Source organism: Ovis aries, chromosome 23 (assembly GCF_016772045.2).
Source record: "Ovis aries strain OAR_USU_Benz2616 breed Rambouillet chromosome 23, ARS-UI_Ramb_v3.0, whole genome shotgun sequence".
Classification (NCBI taxonomy): Eukaryota; Metazoa; Chordata; class Mammalia; order Artiodactyla; family Bovidae; genus Ovis; species Ovis aries.
In genome coordinates, this window is record NC_056076.1 from 41,215,551 (window position 1) to 41,237,638 (window position 22,088).

At 41.5% G+C, this 22,088-nt stretch overlaps 1 protein-coding gene across 12 annotated transcripts in view; it reads left to right on the plus strand.

Annotated features, from left to right (window-relative positions):
- The window catches only part of PTPRM (protein tyrosine phosphatase receptor type M), a 656,058-nt gene that overhangs the window by 380,269 nt on the left and 253,701 nt on the right, over nucleotides 1–22,088 (plus strand). For all 12 annotated transcript variants that reach the window (XM_042239325.2, XM_042239328.2, XM_042239326.2 and 9 more), the window contains 3 exons: nucleotides 2,252–2,361; nucleotides 11,241–11,442; nucleotides 14,241–14,343. In XM_042239325.2, coding sequence (XP_042095259.1) covers nucleotides 2,252–2,361; nucleotides 11,241–11,442; nucleotides 14,241–14,343 — 415 coding nt within the window. The remainder of the gene's footprint in view (nucleotides 1–2,251; nucleotides 2,362–11,240; nucleotides 11,443–14,240; nucleotides 14,344–22,088) is intronic.

Consider the following 22,088-nt stretch of genomic DNA (forward strand, 5'->3'; position numbering starts at 1 on the left):
AATTTTGTTTAAATATCATTTGTGAGAAATATGTGGGAAAGATATATCTTTTATTGCTGTTATGAGTGTCACTAGACAGGGCTCAATTCCACAAACTTAGATATATTATGGTTCTATACTCCAAATCATGAGTTTCTACAACTTCTAAAAACCAGTGCCAGACCTAAGTTCCCGTGAAGTGCTATCTTCCTAATTTAACTAACCTCTCTGGTATTTTATTTTAATCACTTGATCTGTTCTTGACCTAAAAGCAATTATATGAATCCCATTTAGGTTTTCCTGTTGTTAACATTTTCATGGTTACAAGGCCTCCAGTACATTTTATTAAGTTTATCCTTTTAAGATACCCTCTGTTCAACATCAATTTGACAATCTCTTTTTAAAATTTTAGTCCCATTTATACTAATTGAATTAAATAAAAGATTTGTTTTTTCTAAGTTTTTGCCCTCCTTGCACCTGTACATAGATTAATGAATGTCAAAGTGTTAGTTGCTCAGTTGTGTCCAACTCTTTGTGACCCCATGGACTGTAGCCAGCCAGGCTCCTCTGTCTGTGGGATTCTCCAGGTAAGACTAGAATGTGTAACTATTTCGTTCTCCAGGGGAACTTCCGAACCCAGGCATCGAACCGAGGTCTGCTGCATTGCAGGTGGATTCCTTACTATCTGAGTCACCAGGGAAGCCTCACATAGATTAATACGCATTTTGAAGTCAGAAGATTATCATAAAGCAGTAAAACCACACACATCATCTTGATACTTTTAGGAACTGATGACATCAAAATAAACACTGTCAAGGTCAAGGAGAAGAGAATGAGCTGAGCTTTCTCTGGTTTGGCCCATCATAGTCCAGCTTCTGATTGTGTTGACCATTTTAGTCTCAGAGCCCAGAATCCAAATTTTCTTGGAACTCACCAGTATCATCACTCCTTAAATATCTTGTTTTTTTGCTTCACTGTAGTTTCACATCAATTCCTTCAATCCGAAACAACTGTAACTATTTTCATATATATATATATATATATATGTGTGTGTGTGTGTGTGTGTGTGTGTGTGTATACATATTTAGAGTTTTGGAATTAGGGATCAACTTATTCCAACTTCCTCATTTTAGAAATGAGACATCTGATAACTAAGAAGGGTCAGTGCATTGCCTAGATTTCACTGTTTAATCCCTGGAAAGTCTAAATCAGAGCCCAGGCCTCCCATCTGAATCAGTGATATTTTTTCTGCTACACCCCACTTAGTTCTATTTAGAATGGCTGTCAATATCCTCCCTCTATAGGAGAAGGCAATGGCACCCCACTCCAGTACTCTTGCCTGGAAAATCCCATGGACGGAAGAGCCTGGTAGGCTGCGGTCCATGGGGTCGCTAAGAGTCGGACACGACTAAGCAACTTCACTTTCACTTTTCACTTTCATGCACTGGAGAAGGAAATGGCAACCCACTCCAGCGTTCTTGCCTGGAGAATCCCAGGGACAGGGGAGCCTGGTGGGCTGCCGTCTATGGGGTCGCCCAGAGTCGGACACGACTGAAGTGACTTAGCAGCAGCATAGATAGCCCATCAACTAAACAAATATGTACAACCTTTGTGTCCTCTTGAAATGCTAGTCAGTCTTTCCAGTTGGCACAATCTCAGCAACTCTTAAGGGCTCCTCATACCCTCCACCAGCTAACAAAATATTTCTCTAGCCCTATGTTTTCAACGTTATTGTGATGTGTTTATCAAATAATGAGCTGACTTGGGTTGTTTGTCCTCTTTGGTTATTATGAATAGTGTTCCTCTTAATATTTGTGTACAAGCCTTTGAGTGACCAGTCTTTTCAGTTCCGTTAGATATATACCTAGGATTAAAGTTACTGAGTAGTTTATCTATGTTTAACCATCTTCCAAAATGGCTGCACCAGTTTACAGTCTCATGAGTTAATGTGTAGGAATTTGCATCATTCCACATCCTTCTTTATTTCTGAACAATAAAAAAAAGTTTATTTACAAAATAAAAACAAGTTTATTTACAAGACCTGAATTGTCTGATTCAAACATTTTAGAGAAAAATGGGATGAAATTCTTTTCTTTATAAAGACAGTATAGCCAAAATTGTTTTAAATTCCAGGTTTTTGCAAGAAAGTGGAATATATCTATTAAAATCTTTTGACTCAATAGAGTTAAAAACCTATTAAGTCTAGAAAAACTTTTCTTTCTTTCTTTTTTTTTTTTTTACTGAAATATGTATCGATTTTTCCCACTTCTAGTTCCAGGTGCTGTTCTTACTGAATCCATCCAAGGAAGTACCTTTGAAGAGAAGATATTCCTTCAATGGCGAGAACCAATTCAAACCTATGGTGTCATCACTCTATATGAGGTAAGATATACTGTTGTTAGTAATTTAATTTTTTACTATAATTTGTATGATTGCTCACCTATCTAGTATTTAAAAATACATAGTGGCATCATGTCTTTTAAGAAGTTGAATGCTTTCACTAGTTATAATGGTTACTGAATAGAAGCAAAATAATTAAAGATGGGTTTTCAAATTATGAATAATCTCAGGATGTATACTCACAATGATTTAGATGTGTCCAGATTACCTGTTATTGTATGTAAAGCCACAACATGGCATAGTTTAAAAATCACTTTTTTTTTGCCTTTTTTGCCACTTTATTTTTTTAATTGAAGGATAATTGCTTTACAGAATTTTGTGGTTTTCTGTCAGACGTCAATACTGCTACTGCTAAGTCACTTCAGTTATGTCCAATTGAAGACCCCATAGACGGCAGCCCACCAGGCTCCGCCATCCCTGGGATTCTCCAGGCAGGAACACTGGAGTGGGTTGCCATTTCCTTCGCCAATGCATGAAAGTGAAAAGTGAAAGTGAAGTCGCTCAATCATGTCCAACTCTTAGCGGCCCCATGGACTGCAGCCTACCAGGCTCCTCAGCCCATGGGATTTTCCAGGCAAGAGTACTGGAGTGGGGTGCCATTGCCTTCTCCGGTCAGACATCAATAGGTATATACATAATGTATAATCATCCATAGGTACACCCATGTCTACTCCTCCCAAACCCCCTCCCTACTCCACCCTTCTAGATTGTCACAGGGTCCCTGTTTGAGTTCCCTGAGTCAAACAGCAAATTCCCATTGGGAGACCCTGATGCTGGGAAAGATTGAGGGCAGGAGGAGAAGGGGATGACAGGATGAGATGGTTGGATGGAATCACCGACACAATGGACATGGGTTGGGGTGGACTCCGGGAGCTGGTGATGGACAGGGAGGCCTGGCGTACTGCGCTTCATGGAGTCGCAAAGAGTTGGACACGACTGAGCGACTAAACTGAACTCATCCATTTTACATATGATAATGTAAGTTTCCATGTTACTCTCTCCATCCATCTCACCCTCTTCCTCCTCCCCTCCCTAAAATCACCTTCATTAAAAACACTGTGTTCTGTAGTACATATTAGTTTGGGCTTCCCAGATGACGCTAGTTGTGAAGAACTGCCTGCCAATACAGGAGATGAAAGAGACACGGGTTTGATCACTGGGTCAGGAAGATTTCCCTGAAGGAGGAAATGGCAGCCCACTCCAATATTTTTGCCTTGAGAAATCCCATGGACAGACGAGCCTGGTGGGCTATAGTCAATAGGGTCACAAAGAGTGAGACACGACTGAAGCAACTTAGCAGGCATGTGCAGTATATACATTATTTAGGAGGCAACCACGGCATTCTGTCCTTACCAGCTCTAAACTCCTTTGAAAGTGAAAGTGAAGTTGCTCAGTTGTGTCCAATTCTTTGCGGCCCCCTGGACTGTAGCCCACCAGGCTCCTCCTTCCATGGAATTTTCTAGGCAAGAGTACTGGAGTGGGCTGCCATTTCCTTCTCCAAAGGATCTTCCCCACCCAGGGATCGAACCCAGGTCTCCTGCTTTGTGGACAGACGCTTTACTGTCTGAGCCACCAGGGAATTCCTAAACTCCTTATAGAACCCTGATGATCCAATTAGCAGAGTCTCTAGACATTGTCTTGGGTTAGCAACAGAATAATGTCTCTTGGTTTCTTAGCATTAACAGAACACCTGTAGAGTTCTGTGACATAGTTTTGTCTGTTGATAGCAGAGCAGAACCTGATGACTTGTTCAGGGGGAAAAAATGACAGCCCTAGCGGGGTGGCAGTCATCATCACATCTGTATGAGCGTGATTTCACTCTGCCTATTGTCATAGAAACAGGCAGGTGCATTTTTTTTCAAGCTAGCACTTATATGAATGCAAATTCAACAAAATTATATGTTGTTAGGTTTCTGAAATTTGCAGCCTTTCTTCCCACGGGACCTTTACCTGAATACCTTTCAAAGCTACTGACAAAGCTGGGAAAGATTCACTGTCAGACAGTCATCACTGGTGACCCGTCTCCCTGACCCAACTAGCTTCACAGCTATGCTTCCTTGTACCTTTGGAAAATTGGTATTGAAATGCAAAAACAAAAAAAAACAAAAAAAAAATGTTGTTCATTGAAAGCTAAACAAAGTAAGAGGAAAGGAAAAAAGTTGATTTTCGTGTGAAATGATTGACACTTTCCTAGGCTGCTTCATGGTAAAAGAATAGAGTGTTATGAAAATTCATGCCTCTGCTTTTGTAGAGTTGTTTTTTACAATCAAGTCAAACAGGTTCTTTTTTAACTCAGTGATCAGAACCTTTTAGTTAATACTTTTGGCCCCATGACCACTTTTTAGTTCTGCCTTCTAGATTCTTACCTTAGGATAACAGAATATTTTGCTTAAAAGTATACAATCTTTGAAATCAGTGTTAAGTTCCAAGAAATCAGTCCACTTGTCCTGAAAGCCACATGTTGATATCTAGGCAGACAGAAAATAAAGATAATATTCTATTTTTCTGATTCCATGGAGCATAATCTTTGTATAAGAAGGAAATTTTATGCAAAAACAATAGGAATCATAATTCAGAAGCAGAACCCATTAATCTCTCTGACTTAACAGCAAAGATGTCCCAATTGACACTGATCTAAATGCTACTACAAAAGGGCTGTGTGAATGTGTCATAAAGTGAAGTGAAAGTTGCCCAATCATGTCTAACTCTTTGCAACTATACAATCCATGGTATTCTCTAGGCCAGAACACTGGAGTGGGTAGCCTTTTCCCTTCTTCAGGGGATCTTCCCAACCCAGGGATTGAACCCAGGTCTCCTGCATTGCAGGTGGATTCTTTACCAGCTAAGCCACAAGGGAAGCCCACTGTGTCATAAACCAGGTCTTAAAACTCAACTATAGGTAAGAAGAGGGCTTCCCAGGTGGCACAGTTGGTAAAGAATCTGCTTGCAATTCAGAAGACACAAGAGATGCAGGTTGATCCCTGGGTCAGGAATATCCCTTGGAGGAGAGCATGGCTATCCACTCCAGTATTATTACCTGAGAAATTCCATGGACAGAGGAGCCTGACAGGCTCTAGGCCATGGGGTCACAAAGAGTTGGACATGACTGAGCAACTAAGCATAATACAGTATCAAAATGCAAACACCGCATATCGAGCCTGGTTAAGGAAGTTTATCAGTTAGTAAGGGCTTCCCTGATAGCTCAGTTGACAAAGAATCTGCCTGCAATGCAGGAGACATGGGTTCAATCCCTGGGTTGGGAAGATCCCCTGGAGAAGGGAAAGGCTACCCACTCCAGTATTCTGGCCTGGAGAATTCCATGGACTATACAGTCCATGGGGTTGCAAAGAGTCAGACATGACTAAGTGACTTTCACTTTTCCCCAATGCACAGGGATACATGTCCCAGTATTTTCATTGTCCCCACTAACTGTATATGGCCTCCAGGCTGTTAGTCATGAGAGTAACACATCAACAAGCATTAAAAAAAAAAAAAGAAACCACTTAGTATGTATAAGATGTTGGAAGAGGACAAACTATATAAGATCTCTCCCTCCTCTTTTAGAAGTAAGCAGTCCTGTCAGCAACTAAGTATAGAAAAGAATAAAATGAGAACCATGTATTGCTTCCATGCAGCAGTGCTTGCAAGATTGTCAGGCGCATAGTAAAGAACAGTCTGGGCTCGTCAGCTGATTGGGGACATAGACAGACGGAGCATTGAAAATCCCTCAAAACCCCCAGCCTGGAGAACTGGGCTCAGTAAGCCAGTGTCCCCTCAAAGGAAGAGAGTCAAAGTGTTAGTTGCTCAGTCATGTCTGACTCTGTGACCGCATGGACTGTAGCCTCTGTCCCTGGGATTCTCCAGGCAAGAATACTGGAGTGGGTTGCCATTTCCTTCTCCACAGGATCTTCCCAACCCAGGGATTGAACTCAGGACTCCCGCAATGCAGGCAGATTCTTTACTGTCCAAACCACCAGGGAAGCCCAATGAGACAGATCAAAGGGTCGAGAGAAGGAGAATTGAGGGGCCTGTTTGGCATCAGTGTTCCAGGCCTCCTGTGGTATCATCCCGGTTGATAGTCATTACTGCTCCTGCCATGATTTTCAACTGGAATGGAAGGAGCTGTGTGTATGGAATTTTCTTTTCCCTGTGAACCTTCTGATCCATCACACCTGCTTCTGCTGATACCTTCTTTCCTCCTAACACCTTCCCCTCATTCTCCTTCTAAGGCACTTCTGCTGATCTTTCCTACATTTCAGTCAAATTTTGAACTTTTCCCTGAAGTATCCTAGGTTCTTGTGTCCCCTGGAATCAGATTTAATTGTTGCTTCCTCTGATTGCTTATGCATGCATTGAAGGACCTAGTTAAGGCTGGCTGGCATTGCAGCCATGATCAGAGATGGTGTGTTATCCTGTTTTCACTCTCTAGGATTTGAGACTTAGTCATGAGAGGGGAAGAGGATGCTGCAGTCCCTCAAGCACCAACCTGCCAATCAGAAATCACCCAGTGTGTGCTCATTCCATCTCACCTAGTTGATCCCACGTGTGTGGTCTGCATGTCAGTTTGTTTTCAGCATTGGCTTTGTATCAAGTCCCTGGGTTCACCCTGGGACGTCAGGGTTCTTTGTCAATGGAGGTGTTGTTAGAATTGACTTGGCCTTCAGCCAGAGAAATGTCCAGGTGTGAGCTGAGACCTGGACTTCCCTCCTGGGAGTCCCTGCTGGTCATCCACAGCCTGGTAGTTGCTAGGCACTTCCCAGACATGCTGAATGAGCAAATGAAAAAATAAATACCAAAAAGGCACATTACACTTGGGTATGAGCATGGAGCTGGGTGCCCTTCAGACATACCACTCAGGAGGAGAGGCGCTTACTGACCATCATCAGCTCCTCACAGGCCGTGGAGTTCAAAGTCAAGTTCACTCTGTTTCCAAGGAACCTTTTTATCCCTGGAATTCAGACTCCCAGGGCTCTGGATGAGTTTTAGGATGGAGGAGCCTGGTAGGCTGCAGTCCATGGGGTCACGAAGAGTCAGACATGACTGAGCGACTTCACTTTCACTTTTCACTTTCATGCATTGGAGGAAATGGCAACCCACTCCAGTGTTCTTGCTTGGAGAATCCCAGGGACGGGGGAGCCTGGTGGGCTGCTGTCTCTGGGGTCGCACAGAGTCGGACACGACTGAAGTGACTTAGCAGCAGCAGCAGCAGCAGCAGCAGCATGCACTTTCTGACATTTTGTGGCCACTTGGACACAACAGAGTTGCTCTTTAGGGATTTCTTAGATGAGGGAGAGGGTTCGCTATTTTTTATTTTTAAGAGGAGTTTATACACGCATTGTGGTGGCTCACTGGTAATGGATCCACCTGCCAGTGTGGGAGACACGAGTTGATCCCTGGAGGAAAGCTTGGCAATCCACTCCAGTATTCTTGACTGGAAGATCCCATGGACAGAGGAGCCTGGCCAGTTACAGTCCATGGGGTCACAAAGAGTTGGACACGACTTAGCAACTAGACAACAACAATATGTGCATTGTTTTGGGTCAGGGAGAGAGAATTTGTGCTTTTAAATAAATTATTGAGGAGTGTTACTAAAAGAGAGTTAAGAAACCCAGTCTAGCTGATCCTGCAAGGTCATGGCTAGAGGTGAGCCCAAACCCCTCAGCTGTGGTAAAACAGCAAGTGCTCTGATGAAGCCTTTGCTGTTTGCTTTGCCATTGGCACCAGCAGAGCTGACATCCTCCTTGCTGCATTCTGAGTGTGTCTGTGAGCGCACACCTGCTCTCCCCAGGAGTTCTCAGGAGAACGTACACTGAGGGCCAAATATTTACCTATCACAGTGGGATCAAAAAGAATAAGGTATCACTCTTGAGAAAAAAAAGAGACAGTTATATGGAAAGTTCGAATTCCTTTGTCGTGTTTAATCATGATTGCAGACCACAAAGAGCTCTTAGCACGCTCCATGAGTTACTGCCGGATGGATGGTGGGGACACCGTCACAACTGCCAGGGTTTAGCAGATCCAGAGATCCTCAGGGTGGGCTTGGGAAGGACTGATGAATATGAGGAATGCAAGCTCCAGTTCGAGACAGGGTGGACACGTCTTTGGTTTCCATCTTGAACTCCCAGCAGTCTCTTTGAAATCTTTCCCTTCTTGTTGTTATTCAGTCATTAAGTCATGTGACCCCCACAAACTGTAGCCCACCAGATTCCTGTGTCCATGGGATTCTCCAGGCAAGAATACTGGAGTGGTAGTCATTTCCTACTCCAGGGGATCTTCCCAACCCAGGGATCAAACCCACATCTCCGGCATTGCAGGTGGATTCTTTACCACTGAGCCACCAGGGAGGCCAGCGTGTTCCGATTAGGCTGTGTCATAACTTCTGGGTTGCATCTCTCCTGAACCTACCAGATTGCTCCCTCCCCCAAGTCAGTCACCGCATTTGAGTCAAGTGAGACCCCAGCCCAGAGCACTGTGCTTGGCACCCAAGAGACATGCAGTGGAGATGTGAATGAGTGAAGTAATGGACGTGGGGGGAGTGGTTATGTTGTCACAGCTTATATCTGCTTTCTCTGGGGCTCTCAGGGTGGGAGTCAATGTAAGCAGCTAGGTACACAGAGGTGGCATTGAAGTCACTGGACAGGAGCACGAGTGCACTTAGTCTTACTCTTGACTCCGAGGAACCTTGAGAAGGAAACCAGCGAGAGGGTTAACAGCAGATCTGCTACCAGACTCTGATGGTGTCGTGCGCGGCGGTGATTAATACATACAGCAAACATTTTCTTGCCATTGCTTAGTTGATTCAATCTAAATATTCTCTCAGAGAGGTCTCCTTAATTATAATGACATGGTATAAATATAAGAAGAAAGAATGTCAGTTATCACTTGGTATAATAACAGTGTTAGTGTTCATGCACATAAATTATAAGTAACTTTAACCTATTCGAAAGCAAGAAAAGTGCTCAGTTTTGCAATTTAAAACTTTTGAATGTGCTGCATTTAAAAATTATATCATTACAACCAGGAGAAGTTAGTAATCACCCTTAAAATGCACGTTCTTGAGGAGCTGATGAACTACTTAGAGTGAAATTCTTTCAAGCATCATTTGAAAGGGCAAAATTTAAAGACACCTATGTTGTATTTATTTTCACACAATCCAGACTCATCCAGGGTGCTTTGAACTCTGTTATGTGATAAACATCATGAAAACTTCCAGAAATGCACTGAGTCCAAAATGGCAGCTCCTAGTCATTTGGGCATTTTAAGTTTTAGTTAATTCAAATAAAATGACTCACAGACATAGAAGATGAACTTAATGATTACCCAAGGGGGAAAGGGAAGAAGGGATAAATTAGGAGTTTGGGATTAACAGAGTGTAGGCTATGAGCAACCTAGATAGCATATTCAAAAGCAGAGACATGACTTTGCCAACTAAGGTCCGTCTAGTCAAGGCTATGGTTTTTCCAGTAGTCATGTATGGATGTGAGAGTTGGACTGTGAAGAAGGCTGAGCACCGAAGAATTGATGCTTTTGAACTGTGGTGCTGGAGAAGACTCTTGAGAGTCCCTTGGACTGCAAGGAGATCCAACCAGTCCATTCTGAAGGAGATCAGCCCTGGGATTTCTTTGGAAGGAATGATGCTAAAGCTGAAACTCCAGTACTTCGGCCACTTCATGCGAAGAGTTGACTCATTGGAAAAGACTTTGATGCTGGGAGGGATTGAGGGCAGGAGAAGAAGGCGACGACAGAGGATGAGATGGTTGGATGGCATCACTGACTCAATGGAGGCGAGTCTGAGTGAACTCCAGGAGTTGGTGATGGACAGGGATGCCTGGCGTGCTGAGATTCATGGGGTCGCAAAGAGTCAGACACGACTGAGCAACTGAACTGAACTGAACTGAACTGAGGCTCCCTGGATGGCTCAGTGGTAAAGAATCCATCTGCCAATGCAGGAGACATGGGTTCGATCCTTGAGTCAGGAAGATTCCTTGGAGAAGGAAATGGCAACCCACTCCAGTATTCTTGCCTGTGAAATCCCATGGACAGAGGAGCCTGGTGGGCTATAGTCCATAGGCTTGTAGAGTCAGACACGACTGAGCACATATCCACCTTGTTGTTGTTTAGTTGCTAAGTTGTCTACATCAACTCTGCTTCATTTTTTTTTAAGGATTTTTTCAAATAGTAATAAAATGAAATAAAATGTTCAGCTTCTCAGTCTCACCAGCCATGTTCCTTGTGCTCCACTTGTGGTTAGGGGCCACCGCGCTGAATAGTGCAGAATAGAACCTTCCCATCCTGACTGTCCTATTGGACAGCTTTGCTCTAAAGAAGAAAATAAATAGGCCACATCATAGACACCACAGTCAAAACATCAAGAGCTGCTGATGAGCATCTAGGATTGATTTTTGGAGCAGATATCTTTGCCCACATGGAGTAGAATGCTTAAAAGTACCCTTATTCCCAGTAGACAGTAATCTCTTCAGTGCAAAACCAGACTCTGGCCCCTGGGTGAGAGATGAGGCCATCTCCTTGTTGGGTCTTATCTCTTTGAGTTGGTTGCCTATTTTGTTATTTTGTTTTAAGCCATCTATAATGTAGTTTTCCAAGATGACATTTTGAAAGCAAACAACTTCAAGGGATTAGCTTAAACATGAGCTCATTCTGTCTATAAAAGTAATAACTCGTAACAGTTTTGGCCGAGTTCCTGTGCCCGTTCACTGGCTCTAGGATTCAAAGAGTCCAAGGGAACAGGAGAGCTTATCATCAAGCTTCTGACAGTGCATGCATCACGGGGGTTTATTGGATAAAGACGCCATCTTGGTCCATCTGCCCAGACACTTCATCCCATTTTTATTCTCTTACAGATCACGTACAAAGCAGTCAGTTCCTTTGACCCAGAAATAGATCTATCCAATCAAAGTGGAAGAGTTTCAAAACTGGGAAATGAAACCCACTTCCTGTTTTTCGGACTGTATCCAGGAACCACGTACTCCTTCACCATCCGAGCCAGCACAGCTAAGGGCTTTGGACCCCCGGCAACAAATCAGTTCACCACCAAAATATCAGGTATCATGCATTCATGAGCTTTGTGTTTTATCAGAAGTAGCCTTTGAGTACTATCTCATTCCTGTTGTCAAGTGTGGAACGCTCACCCAAATGTACATGTAAATTCATATCTGGGAATGTATGAAAATCAGACTCATGAAATTCGGTGAAATGCTACAAATATTTACCAGTCGGGAGCTTCAGATCGTCATCCTGGTCAGGAAATAGGCACTGATTCAAGAGTGTGTATTGGAGAACTTTAATGTGAGCAGAAGATCCTGTTCTGAGGACCCTCTGCCCTCTTCCATCCCAAGTTCCCAGAGCAGCTGGGTTGGGAAAATGTCTGTAAGGAGATCGATCTCTCATGATGAAATGCTCAGCAGAAAGGCAGCTTTACGTGGAGTCCCTTCCTGAGGGCTCAGCCTTCCCTGGATCTTCACCATTAGTGGTTTCACAACCAGAAAAGAGAGGTGTCTACGGGCAGTGGGGAGCAGGGGGAGCCAGGCACTTATATCCACCAGCTCTTTTCTTGTAGAGACTCAATTATGCCACCCAACAAAAGACGTAACTTGGGAAATATTTCTGGGCATGTGCGACTGTGCAGAAAATGTCTTTGAGCTTCAGACTAGAGGAAATGGAGTTACCATCTGGTGTGGGAAATGCAGCAGCCATAAGCACAGTTCCAGGAACATTTTTCTCTTCCATTTTCCCCCTTTGGATCCAAATGCAGAAGTATTTGAGTTTGGGCTGTGACTGGTTGTGGGTTAGAAGAGCAGGGTGGGGGTGAGGGAGGTCACTTCTCATCAGTCAGGGTTAGCCAAGTGATAGCCTGATTTTCATGTCTGCTGTCCCTCATCCCTAGTTTTGTGAAAGGTTTTACGTTTTCCTTTAGAACTAAAGGGAGGAAGATAAACTCAAGTACTGTAAGCATTCTATTAGGTTTTGAGAGAGGAGGGAGGTTTGGAATTTTGATTTTAAGCAGGTATAGCTTAAGGGATAACTTTGCATTGTGTAAGAGTTAATTTATGAGTACAAACTTAACTTGAAGTTTAATAGGCACTTGACAGTTGATAGAAAGTTTTAGCTCATAAAAGCAATGTAGAGAATTGTAAAAGAGGAAGAATACTTGGGAGGTTGGGAAAATGACATTAAGTGGTACAGATGGGTGAGTAGAAAGACCACTGGGCATGGAATCAGAAAATTTGAATCCTAGCTATAATTTTTCCAAGTACTTCTTCTCTAACCTTGACCAAGTGAATTTACCCTGCATGTAAATCAAAATGGTATTAATCTGGTGTATGAATTTATCACGGAGATTTAAAGAGGTCATGTGTGCCAATGTACATAGCTTCACATCCCCCTTTTGGGGGTAACTTCTCCCCATGGAAATCCTATTTCCAAGGTTATTATCTTTAAGAGGCTACTCTTCTAGAAACTAATTCATTTTTCCCATTTGTGTCAGACAAAAGTTCTGGTTAACATGAGTCTGATCACTCTTAGCTCATCAAGTTCTGCAGCTCTGTCCCAAAGCAGAGCCAGTTAACATCTTAGTTATGCTGGAAAGGTTCATTAGCAGTAAATATTTGATTTTTATAGTTCAAAAAAAATTTTATAGTTTATGGACCCCCATTTTCTACTTTCATGGACCTCCAAGAATTACTGTCTATACAAAATGTGATTTCTGTGTCATGAATTGAAGTTCATTTTTAGTAGAATTTGAGCTAATTTTAGTGCTGAGAAAATCCAATAAATGGACCTGAGCTGTAATCCATGTCTTTTACATAAAAGCTTTTTATATGTAAGAGATTTTAGAAACTGTATTTGCAAAAAAAATTATCTTTAATGTTCTCATCAGGTACGTAGACCTGAGGGTCTTAAAAAGGCCATGTGCCCCCAGCCCCAGCATCACAGCCTTCATGAAATGATGTCTCATGTCCACAGTGATCACAAAATTATTCAAGAGCTCCATTATCTTGTCATAATTAGACTTAATCTAGAAAACAAAGAATGCCCAGAAATGGCCTTGGAAATGGGATCTGTGCTGAGAAGAGATTGAACGTTTATAGAATTATATTTGCCCCACTCTCTTTGTCTGTTATCCCTTTGAGTTCCCGTAATAACCCTACAGGATAATTTCTCCTGTTTTAAAAGATGAGTAACCTAAAGCTTCAGAGATAATAATTGTCCCCGAGCTTTCATGCTGGTCGAAACAAAATGCAGCAGAAAGTCAAACCCAAGCCTTTCTTACTTCAACTCAGTATCTTTCTCTCAGTCGTACTTTCCAGAAGAGCCCACACGTCCAGCAAGGCCCTCTGACTCCTAAGGACCTCTTCAAATCTCCAATGAACCTTTGGGACACAGAAACCTTGCCTTAGATGGGAGAACTGAAATGATCAGTTTTATGATCTTAGCAATTATTTCTTAAATTTACATTTAATTTTTTGAGAAAAACATATGTACATAAAAACACACAAATTAAACTTATTTTACAGTTTGTAATATAATTACAATGAGGTGCATGAATGTATGGGTGTAATGGCTACATCCATCAAGGGAGAGCCCAAATCAATGAACAGAGTATTACCAACACCTCCTAAGTCCGCTCATGACCCCTCCCAGGTTAAACTCAAGACCAAAGTCAACATATGCTGACTGTAACAGTTGTCCCTCGTGTTAAGGGCTGGGCAGATGCATAAGGCTGTTCATGGCAATTTATTAACAGACCAAGTGTGCTGTGTTCTTAGTGCTCATTGTAAATGAAAGTAGGAAGAAAAGCAAACCAGAAATCATTGGTCTCCCACCTCCTGCATCTTCTCCAGCACCCTCCATGCCGGCTTATGAACTGGAGACGCCCTTGAATCAGACAGACAACACAGTGACGGTCCTGCTGAAGCCTGCACACAGTCGAGGTGCACCTGTCAGGTATGGAGCCGAGAAGGGGTTGTTTTAGGTGAAAACCCAAATCAGATGGGTTCATTTCTCCCACGTGCCTTCAAGGGATTTGCCGCAGACCTCAGTCAGCATGTAAAACCGTGTCCTTATGAGTTCTAATTAAAACAAAGGACTGAGGGGAAACAAAGGATACAAATTTACTATTTGTATCCATCATGGAAATCTATAATCCTTTGATGTGAGTGATTAAGTGTTGTGTAAGAAGTTTGATTCTGATGCATATGGTTGTTCTTTGAAGTTAAGGAACAAAAACCCTAGTCTGTTCAGAGGTGGCTTTTCTCCTAAAAGGTAATTGCTCTCTGCAGTTTAGTTACCCATGGGCAGATGGTATCAGTGTCCTGAGCTGTATTCCCTAAATAGACATTGTGAGTTATTTTTGTCTATTTGTTTTGTTTACATGGAGTTTTAAATCTTTAATCTTTAGTAAACCGACTAATCTTTCCATTGAATGTGTACTATATAACTATACTCTTTTAAAGAAACAGGTGATTGGAAAGACAATTGTGAAGTCTTTATTTGAACAGATTTAGGTTTATTACCACCATGTAGACCCCATTTCTCATCAAATGATGATTTATATAGCCAAGAAATTATAAATTATAACTTTTACAGTGAATGAATAAAATAAATGTATTCTTCTTAGGACGGAGCAAAGGAATGCCTGAATAACTCTTGAATATGAACTTGTCATAAGCTCAATAATTTATATAAATGAAATTTCTAGTCATTTCAGAAGTATTCCGATATTTTGTGCTATCAGAATCGCTTCCCTTTAAAATAATCTATTCCTTTGAATAGCATTCTCCAAGGAAACATTTACATTCACAAATAAGGCTGTGTGGGGTTCATTTCCCTGTGCCTTTTGTAGACTTTTATTTCATTAACCTTCTGAAACCTGGCCTTCTATGATCACGTTTTCTCTACAGTATCAAAGAGTGAGTCACTGAACTTCCTTCTGCCTGATAAGATATATAAGTTTCAGTTCACAGGCTCAAGATGAAAAACAGACAAGAATTAGTTGATAGATCGAATTAGGGTAGAAACAGACATTTTTATTTGAAAACCCTACAAAATGGCAAGAGACAATTTTTAAATTACTCTGCTTTCTCAACGTAGTAGCCCCTGTAAGGGATTTTGGATGGCCATTCATTGGTGCAGTGAGTGAGAATGCTCTGAAATATGTAAAAGCTCTCTTCCAGATGTAAGAATTATTTCTGCAAGAAAAGCAACACCACTGACACTACCTATGCCCTTGGAGTTGGTATGTGTGGTGCTGAGGGGTTGCACAAACTGAATGACCCAGACTCACCCTCATTAGATGTCTGTCCAAGACCCAAGCGTACCTATAACTGCAAGTCAGACTTTGTTCACTCCAGAACGCTGAATTATTATTAAAGGAAAATGCACTCTCCAGCCATGGCCTTTAGAACATTGTTTTTCTCTGACCAATTTAAGAGCTGCCCAGAGTCAGCAATAACAAGCCATGAGGACAGGAATCAGGGTTGTGTCGAAAGGCCTTGTGATGACGTGAGAGGGTAGAGGTCATTTACTTCGAGAGCCTCCAAACTGAAGGAGGCTGAAATCCTAACCATTTCTCCCACATTCTGTTCTATTCTTATAGAAACTCCGTCACACTTTTTCGGTTCTTTTTGCTTCTTTCCTCCTAACCTTTTCAGCTGGATTGTCATCTGTATCTTTGTGTAGGTCTTTCCAAGTCTTAAGTTTTCCAGTAACATTTCTTTGGGCAATCCATGTTAGTCCTCTCCCCAGAACTCCTTTTCTTGTCTTTCAAATTTGTCAATTGTGTCCCAAATGACTATTCATGTTTTCCACCATCTGCCTTGCTAAGACATGATTTTGTTCTTTTCCTTTACATCTTGGGCTTCCCTGTGGCTCCAATGGTAAAGAATCTGCCTGCAGTGTGGGAAACCTAGGTTCAATTCATGGGTTGAGAAGGTCCCCTGGAGAAGGGAATGGCAACCCACTCCAGTATCTTGTCTGGGAAATCCCATGGACAAAGGGGCCTGGTGGGCAGCAGTCCATGGGGTCAAAAAGAGTCAGACATGACTGAACTACTAACACTTTCACATTTGTTTTTAGGGATTCTGGAGCTTTACTAGTTAATTGGAGACACCCGTGGGCTTTTTATTTCTGTCTACAAAAATACAAATTCAGATGCTGATCAGGGTGTCCAAAATGCAGGTGCCCCATCATTTCATCAGGCCCAGCTCTAACTCTGAGAAGATTTCAGTTTATATTGTCATATGCTCTTCCACACCTGTCATACCGCCTGATTTTCTAGGTTCAGCACTGTTTCGCTTTTATGAAACATCATCTTGTTATTGGCTAACCATTCCTGGAACTGGCTAGGGTCACTTTGCATTCTACCTGTATTATGTCTGCTTTCACAATATTAGCAACTTGAAATGAACAAATTTACTATTTGTATCCATCATGGAAATCTATATTGCTAGAATAGAGATCAATTCTTGTGGCAAACTCTTACATATCATTATAAAGAAATCCACTACAGATGCTACCATTACTGGAAGGATGCTTGTCTTAAATGGGAAAATTTTATTGGCACAAGTTTGAGAAAGGAAATTATCTCAGACTCACCTGTCAAAAAGATGTTTTTTGCAGAAAAATGAATATTCTCTTCAAGGGATTCATTATTATAGTGCAGCATAATGGGACTGATTATCTATTGAGTAGATAGAAGCCCAATATATCTAGAAAGACTAGTTTGGAAAAAAATTGTCTATAATACTCTCAATCTAAATGGGTTATATGAAAATTTTCAATTTCATTTAATGTTTAGAGAAATAAGAACTCTGATTAGGGAATCAGAGGGACCTAAAATATAAAGCCATAATGTAGATTGAAACATTTGAACACATCTGGAAATTTGCAAAATGCACATGTAATCAAACTGCAATACAAGAAAGCTTTTCCCAAATGGTAAGATAAATATGAGAAGAGGAAATGGAAGTGAACATCTGTTAGCTTTCCTGGATTTTGCGCAGTATTATGTGTTCAAAAGTACTGTCATTGTGTGATTGCAAAGAACCCATTCTTTCGATTGATTTGATTTTTCTTTAATCCATATTCATTGGTGTTGAAAATTTAGTCATACTTCACTGAGGCACTTCACTAAGTGAGGTGGTTGTATATTGATTCCACTACAGACACTCAACTTGCTTAATGCAGATTCTTGAAATTGCACTAAACTCTCAGTGTAAGTGATTGTTGTCTTTTTATTGATCAACACACCAGCTCTGTCACATAAAATTATTTAAATCCCAAGATGGCCAGGAAGAACACAAAGTCCATCATTCCAGCAGGTAAACAGGCACCCAGGACAGAATTTTAATGTCTGTCCATGGATTCTTTTTTTTTTTTCCTTTAATAAGATGAGGAGCAGCTTCATTTTCTTTTACTCATTTAGAATCACCTCTATTCTCTCTCTTCTCCTCTCCACTGTTGATTACATGCAGACATAGTCCAACAGAGAAAAGCCTTATAATCTGGCAGTAAAAGAGCAACTCTAAATAAAGAATGAGTTACACACAAAGTGTTGTGCTTTTCTTGCACTGACAGAAGTTCTGTCTGTGATTTTACTCCCGTGATGTATGTGTTTGTATTATAATCTGCTCTGTGCAGTAACCCTCATTAATGATGTTTTATACCTTCTAATGGGCTGTAGCTTGAGACTCAATCACGTTGTTGTAATTCAAATGACTCTCATTTTTGTTCTTTAGGCATTGTTGCTTTAATTTGTTCATAAATGTTTTGGAGCTCTGTGTCTTCTTAATTAAAACTCAGAGCTTGAATATGTTAACTAATTAAATATTTTGATATTCATTTCAGTGAAATGTTCAAAGATTACCAAATCATTCTTTGATTCATTCATTCAGGAGAAACTATTGAGTGGGGAAAACATCTATTACAGTTGTGAGTCTGCAGGGAGAAAGGGAAGGAGGGCAGAAATCACATCAGCAACCAGGACATTAACACTGAGGCTGAACTGTGTGAATGTAATTTTAATTCATGGCAGCAACTTTGTTCCTTAATAAAGAGAAAGCCCCAGTTTTTTTGTTGTTATCATTGAAATATAGTTGGTTTACAATGTTGAGTTTAATTTCTGCTGCACAGCAAAGTGACTGTTAGACATATATATGTATAACTTTTTCAGATTCTTTTCCACTATGGTTTTTCATAGGATATTGAATATAGTTTCCTGTGCTACAGAGTAGGACCTTGTTCATTCTATATATAATACTTTGCATCTGCTAATCCCAACCTCCCAGTGCATCCCTCCTCCATCCCCTGACCCCTTGGCGACCATGAGTCTGTTCTCTATGTCTGTGAGTCTGTTTCTGTTTCCTAGATAAGTTCATTTGTGCCATACTTTAGGTTCCACATGTAAGTGATATCACATCATATTTGTCTTTTTCTTTCTGACTTACCTCGCTTAGTATGGTAATCTCTAGGTCCATCCTTGTTGCTGCAAATGGCATTGTTTCATTCTTTTTATAGCTGAGTAATACTCCAGTATATCCATACCACATCCCTCCTCTTTACCCATTCATCTGTCGACGGACATTTGGGTTGCTTCCGTGTCTTTAGCCCTGATTATTTTAATGCTGCGCATTGGTAGTCATCAGAGACTTATATGTGGTTGGCCTCTCAGTTGAATGCTTCCTCAACAGATAGGTTTAGAAAGCAGTTTGTGGATAGTTTCTGTGGCTGAGAATTGGGGCCAAAATCTTAAAGCAAATAGGAACTTCATTGCATTAATAAAGAAGAGCAGAGGGCATAAGGAATTGAAGGCATATTTTGCCTTACTTTTTCAGTGTGTGTTCTAGTTAATTAAGATTTCAAATGAGATAGGAAATATTTCTTGCTAGTCAAAGGCAAGCATAAATGCTTTATTGATCTAGACCACTTCTGATTTAAAAACGAAAAACTTGCATCATGTAATAGCTACAGCTTCATACAGAAGTCAAGAATTTGTTTATCCAGATTTTTGTTAGACTGATTTTGCTTGTATTTGGCATCATGGTAGACTGAAAACGTGTACTGTTTTCATTTACTCCTGTCCTTTTTCCTCATGCTGTTTTGCCTTACATAGTAAAGTAGGAAACATGTACTGATATTTAAGGCTTGTTGTTAACTTCTGATGTTTATTTTTCACTCATATTACTCATCAAGGGCTTCCCAGATGGCACTAGTGGTAAAAAAAAAAAAAAAAAAACACCTGCCAGTGCAGGAGACATTAGAGACGTGGGTTCCATCCCTAGATGAGGAAGATCCCCTGGAGGGAGGGTATGGCAACCAACTCCAGATCCCATGGACAAAGAGGCCTGGCGGGCAACAGTCCACAGGATTGCAAAGAGTCAGACATGACTGAGCATGCATACACTCATCAAATATTCTTTTGTAATAAATTAGGTAGAAAATTTTAAATGCATTAGAAGATGCTATTTTTCTCATTATACAGCTCTTCTTCTCTGAAAAATCTACTCTTAGTCTTAAAAGAAGGTGAAGAGCAAATTTTCATTCCATCGAGAATAAAGAGGCAGTAGAGCACAGGGTCGCTGAGAGTCAGACACGACTGAGCGACTTCACTTTCCCTTTTCACCTTCATGCACTGGAGAAGGAAATGGCACCCCACTCCAGTACTCTTGCCTGGAAAATCCCATGGATGGAGGAGCCTGGTGGGCTGCAGTTCATGGGGTCGCTAAGAGTCAGACACGACTGAGCGACTTCACTTTCACTTTTCACCTTCATGCACTGGAGAAGGAAATAGCAACCCACTCCAGTGTTCTTGCCTGGAGAATCCCAGGGAGGCGGAGCCTGGTGGGCTGCCGTCTATGGGGTCGCACAGAGTTGGACATGCCTGAAGCGACTTAGCAGCAGCAGCAGCAGAGCAATTGTATTTATTTAAAGAAAATGTGTTCCATTTCTCAAACGTGTTCCATTTGATCTTGGCGCTGTATGGGAAATGAGCTTTATTCTCCTTGTGGGCCTGCACTCACGTCTCCAGCTGGGTATAACACAGCAGTTTTTGTTAAAGAGACTCAGTGTGAGAGCACCAGTGAGTCTGTGACACCTGCCAACTCGGATGGGACGGTGCAACTAACCTTGTCAGTAAAAGGAAAGAAAGAGGCCGTTATTACTAACAGAAGGTGTGAGATAATCACACACTTGGTTCTAAGAAGTCGCTTATCTTAGGAATTGCAGTTGTTGGCATACGATTGACTATGGTTTAGAAGTTTGATGTTAGGAAGTATGGACCAGATCTTTCTTAACATTTTTGCTTAACAGCAATCTGTGTGATTGTCTCCCGAAGCCTTTGAGTGTTTCAACATTCTAGGCTTCTTGTAAAGATTAAATGAGGTAATATTTTTCAAAACTCTTCAAACAGAGCTTCGCCCACAATGCTATGTAAGTGCGTTTTGCGCTGGTACTCTTCAGGCTATAGCATAAGTGGCTCACATTGTTTCTTTTCAGAAGACTAGCCATAGACTTCTAAGTTTTCCTTTGTTTGTCTTATTCTCTTCAAAACTGTTACCACAAAAATCTGATTTGACATGAAAAATAAGAATTCCATAACTGTCTCTATCAATAAATTCTAAGTAGAATTCCTATGAATTCTGATCTCTCTACTGCATTTGACAGTTTGATTGCCTCTGGCTACCTATTTATTTCTGCCTTTTTGAATTTTGAGGAATTGATGCTATAAATAGGTAATGAACTGTCCCCCAAATGTACAAAAACTCTTTAAAAAGGTTAGGGGTTTCCCTGTTGAACCCTGAGTCATTAGCTAATTACAGTCTTTATCAGCTCTACTGAATAAGCTTAACCATAAAACAGAAGGAATCCTATCTTCTGTTTTGTTGTTTAGATGCTCAGTCGTGTCCAGCTCGTTCCCTTCTTGTTATTCAGTCTCTAAGTCATGTCTGACTCTTTGTGACCCTGTGGACTGTAGCCTGCCAGACTCCTCTGTCCGTGGGATTCTCCAGTCAAGAATACTGGAGTGGGTTGCCATTTCCTTCTCCAGGGATCTTCCTGACCCAGGGATTGAACCCACGTCTCCTGCATTGACAGGCAGACTCTTTACCGCTGAGACACCTGAGAAGCCCATAGAATGACTCTAAAAGTCAAGTTCACTATATGCCAAACCGACAAAGAGTCAATGAGACAATTAACTTGTTTGGCTCAATGGAATCTGATGTTCTGTGTACCCTCAAACAATCTGCTTGTCCCTTCACTCTCTTAAAAGAAAGGTATTTGTGATTCACTGAGCTGGCCTGATCTGGGGATGAGAAGTGTGTTATACTTACAGAGGGTTGGCATGGCCGGATGGCAGGAGAGGAAGGGAGATGGGGCTGGATCAGGTGACCCCATGCTCCACACCAGGGGGTGAAGGTGCAACTGCTAGGCTGTGAGCAGCCATCCAGGGCTTGACATAAGGAAAACGTGTAGGAATGATCAGCTGGAGCCTGGAGGGCAGGTTAGCTGGGCAGGGTGAAGGGCATATGTGACAGAGGAGGTGCACCTGGGACCCCCAGCCCTGCCCGGGTTCCTTTCATCCACCCAGTCAGATACTGCTAACCCTCAGAGCAGGGCTCTTGTAAATGCCAAACGCTAATTCTCCTTAGGAACAGGACTTCGGGGAACCAAAAACATTTAGTTTTTCAGAAGAAAAA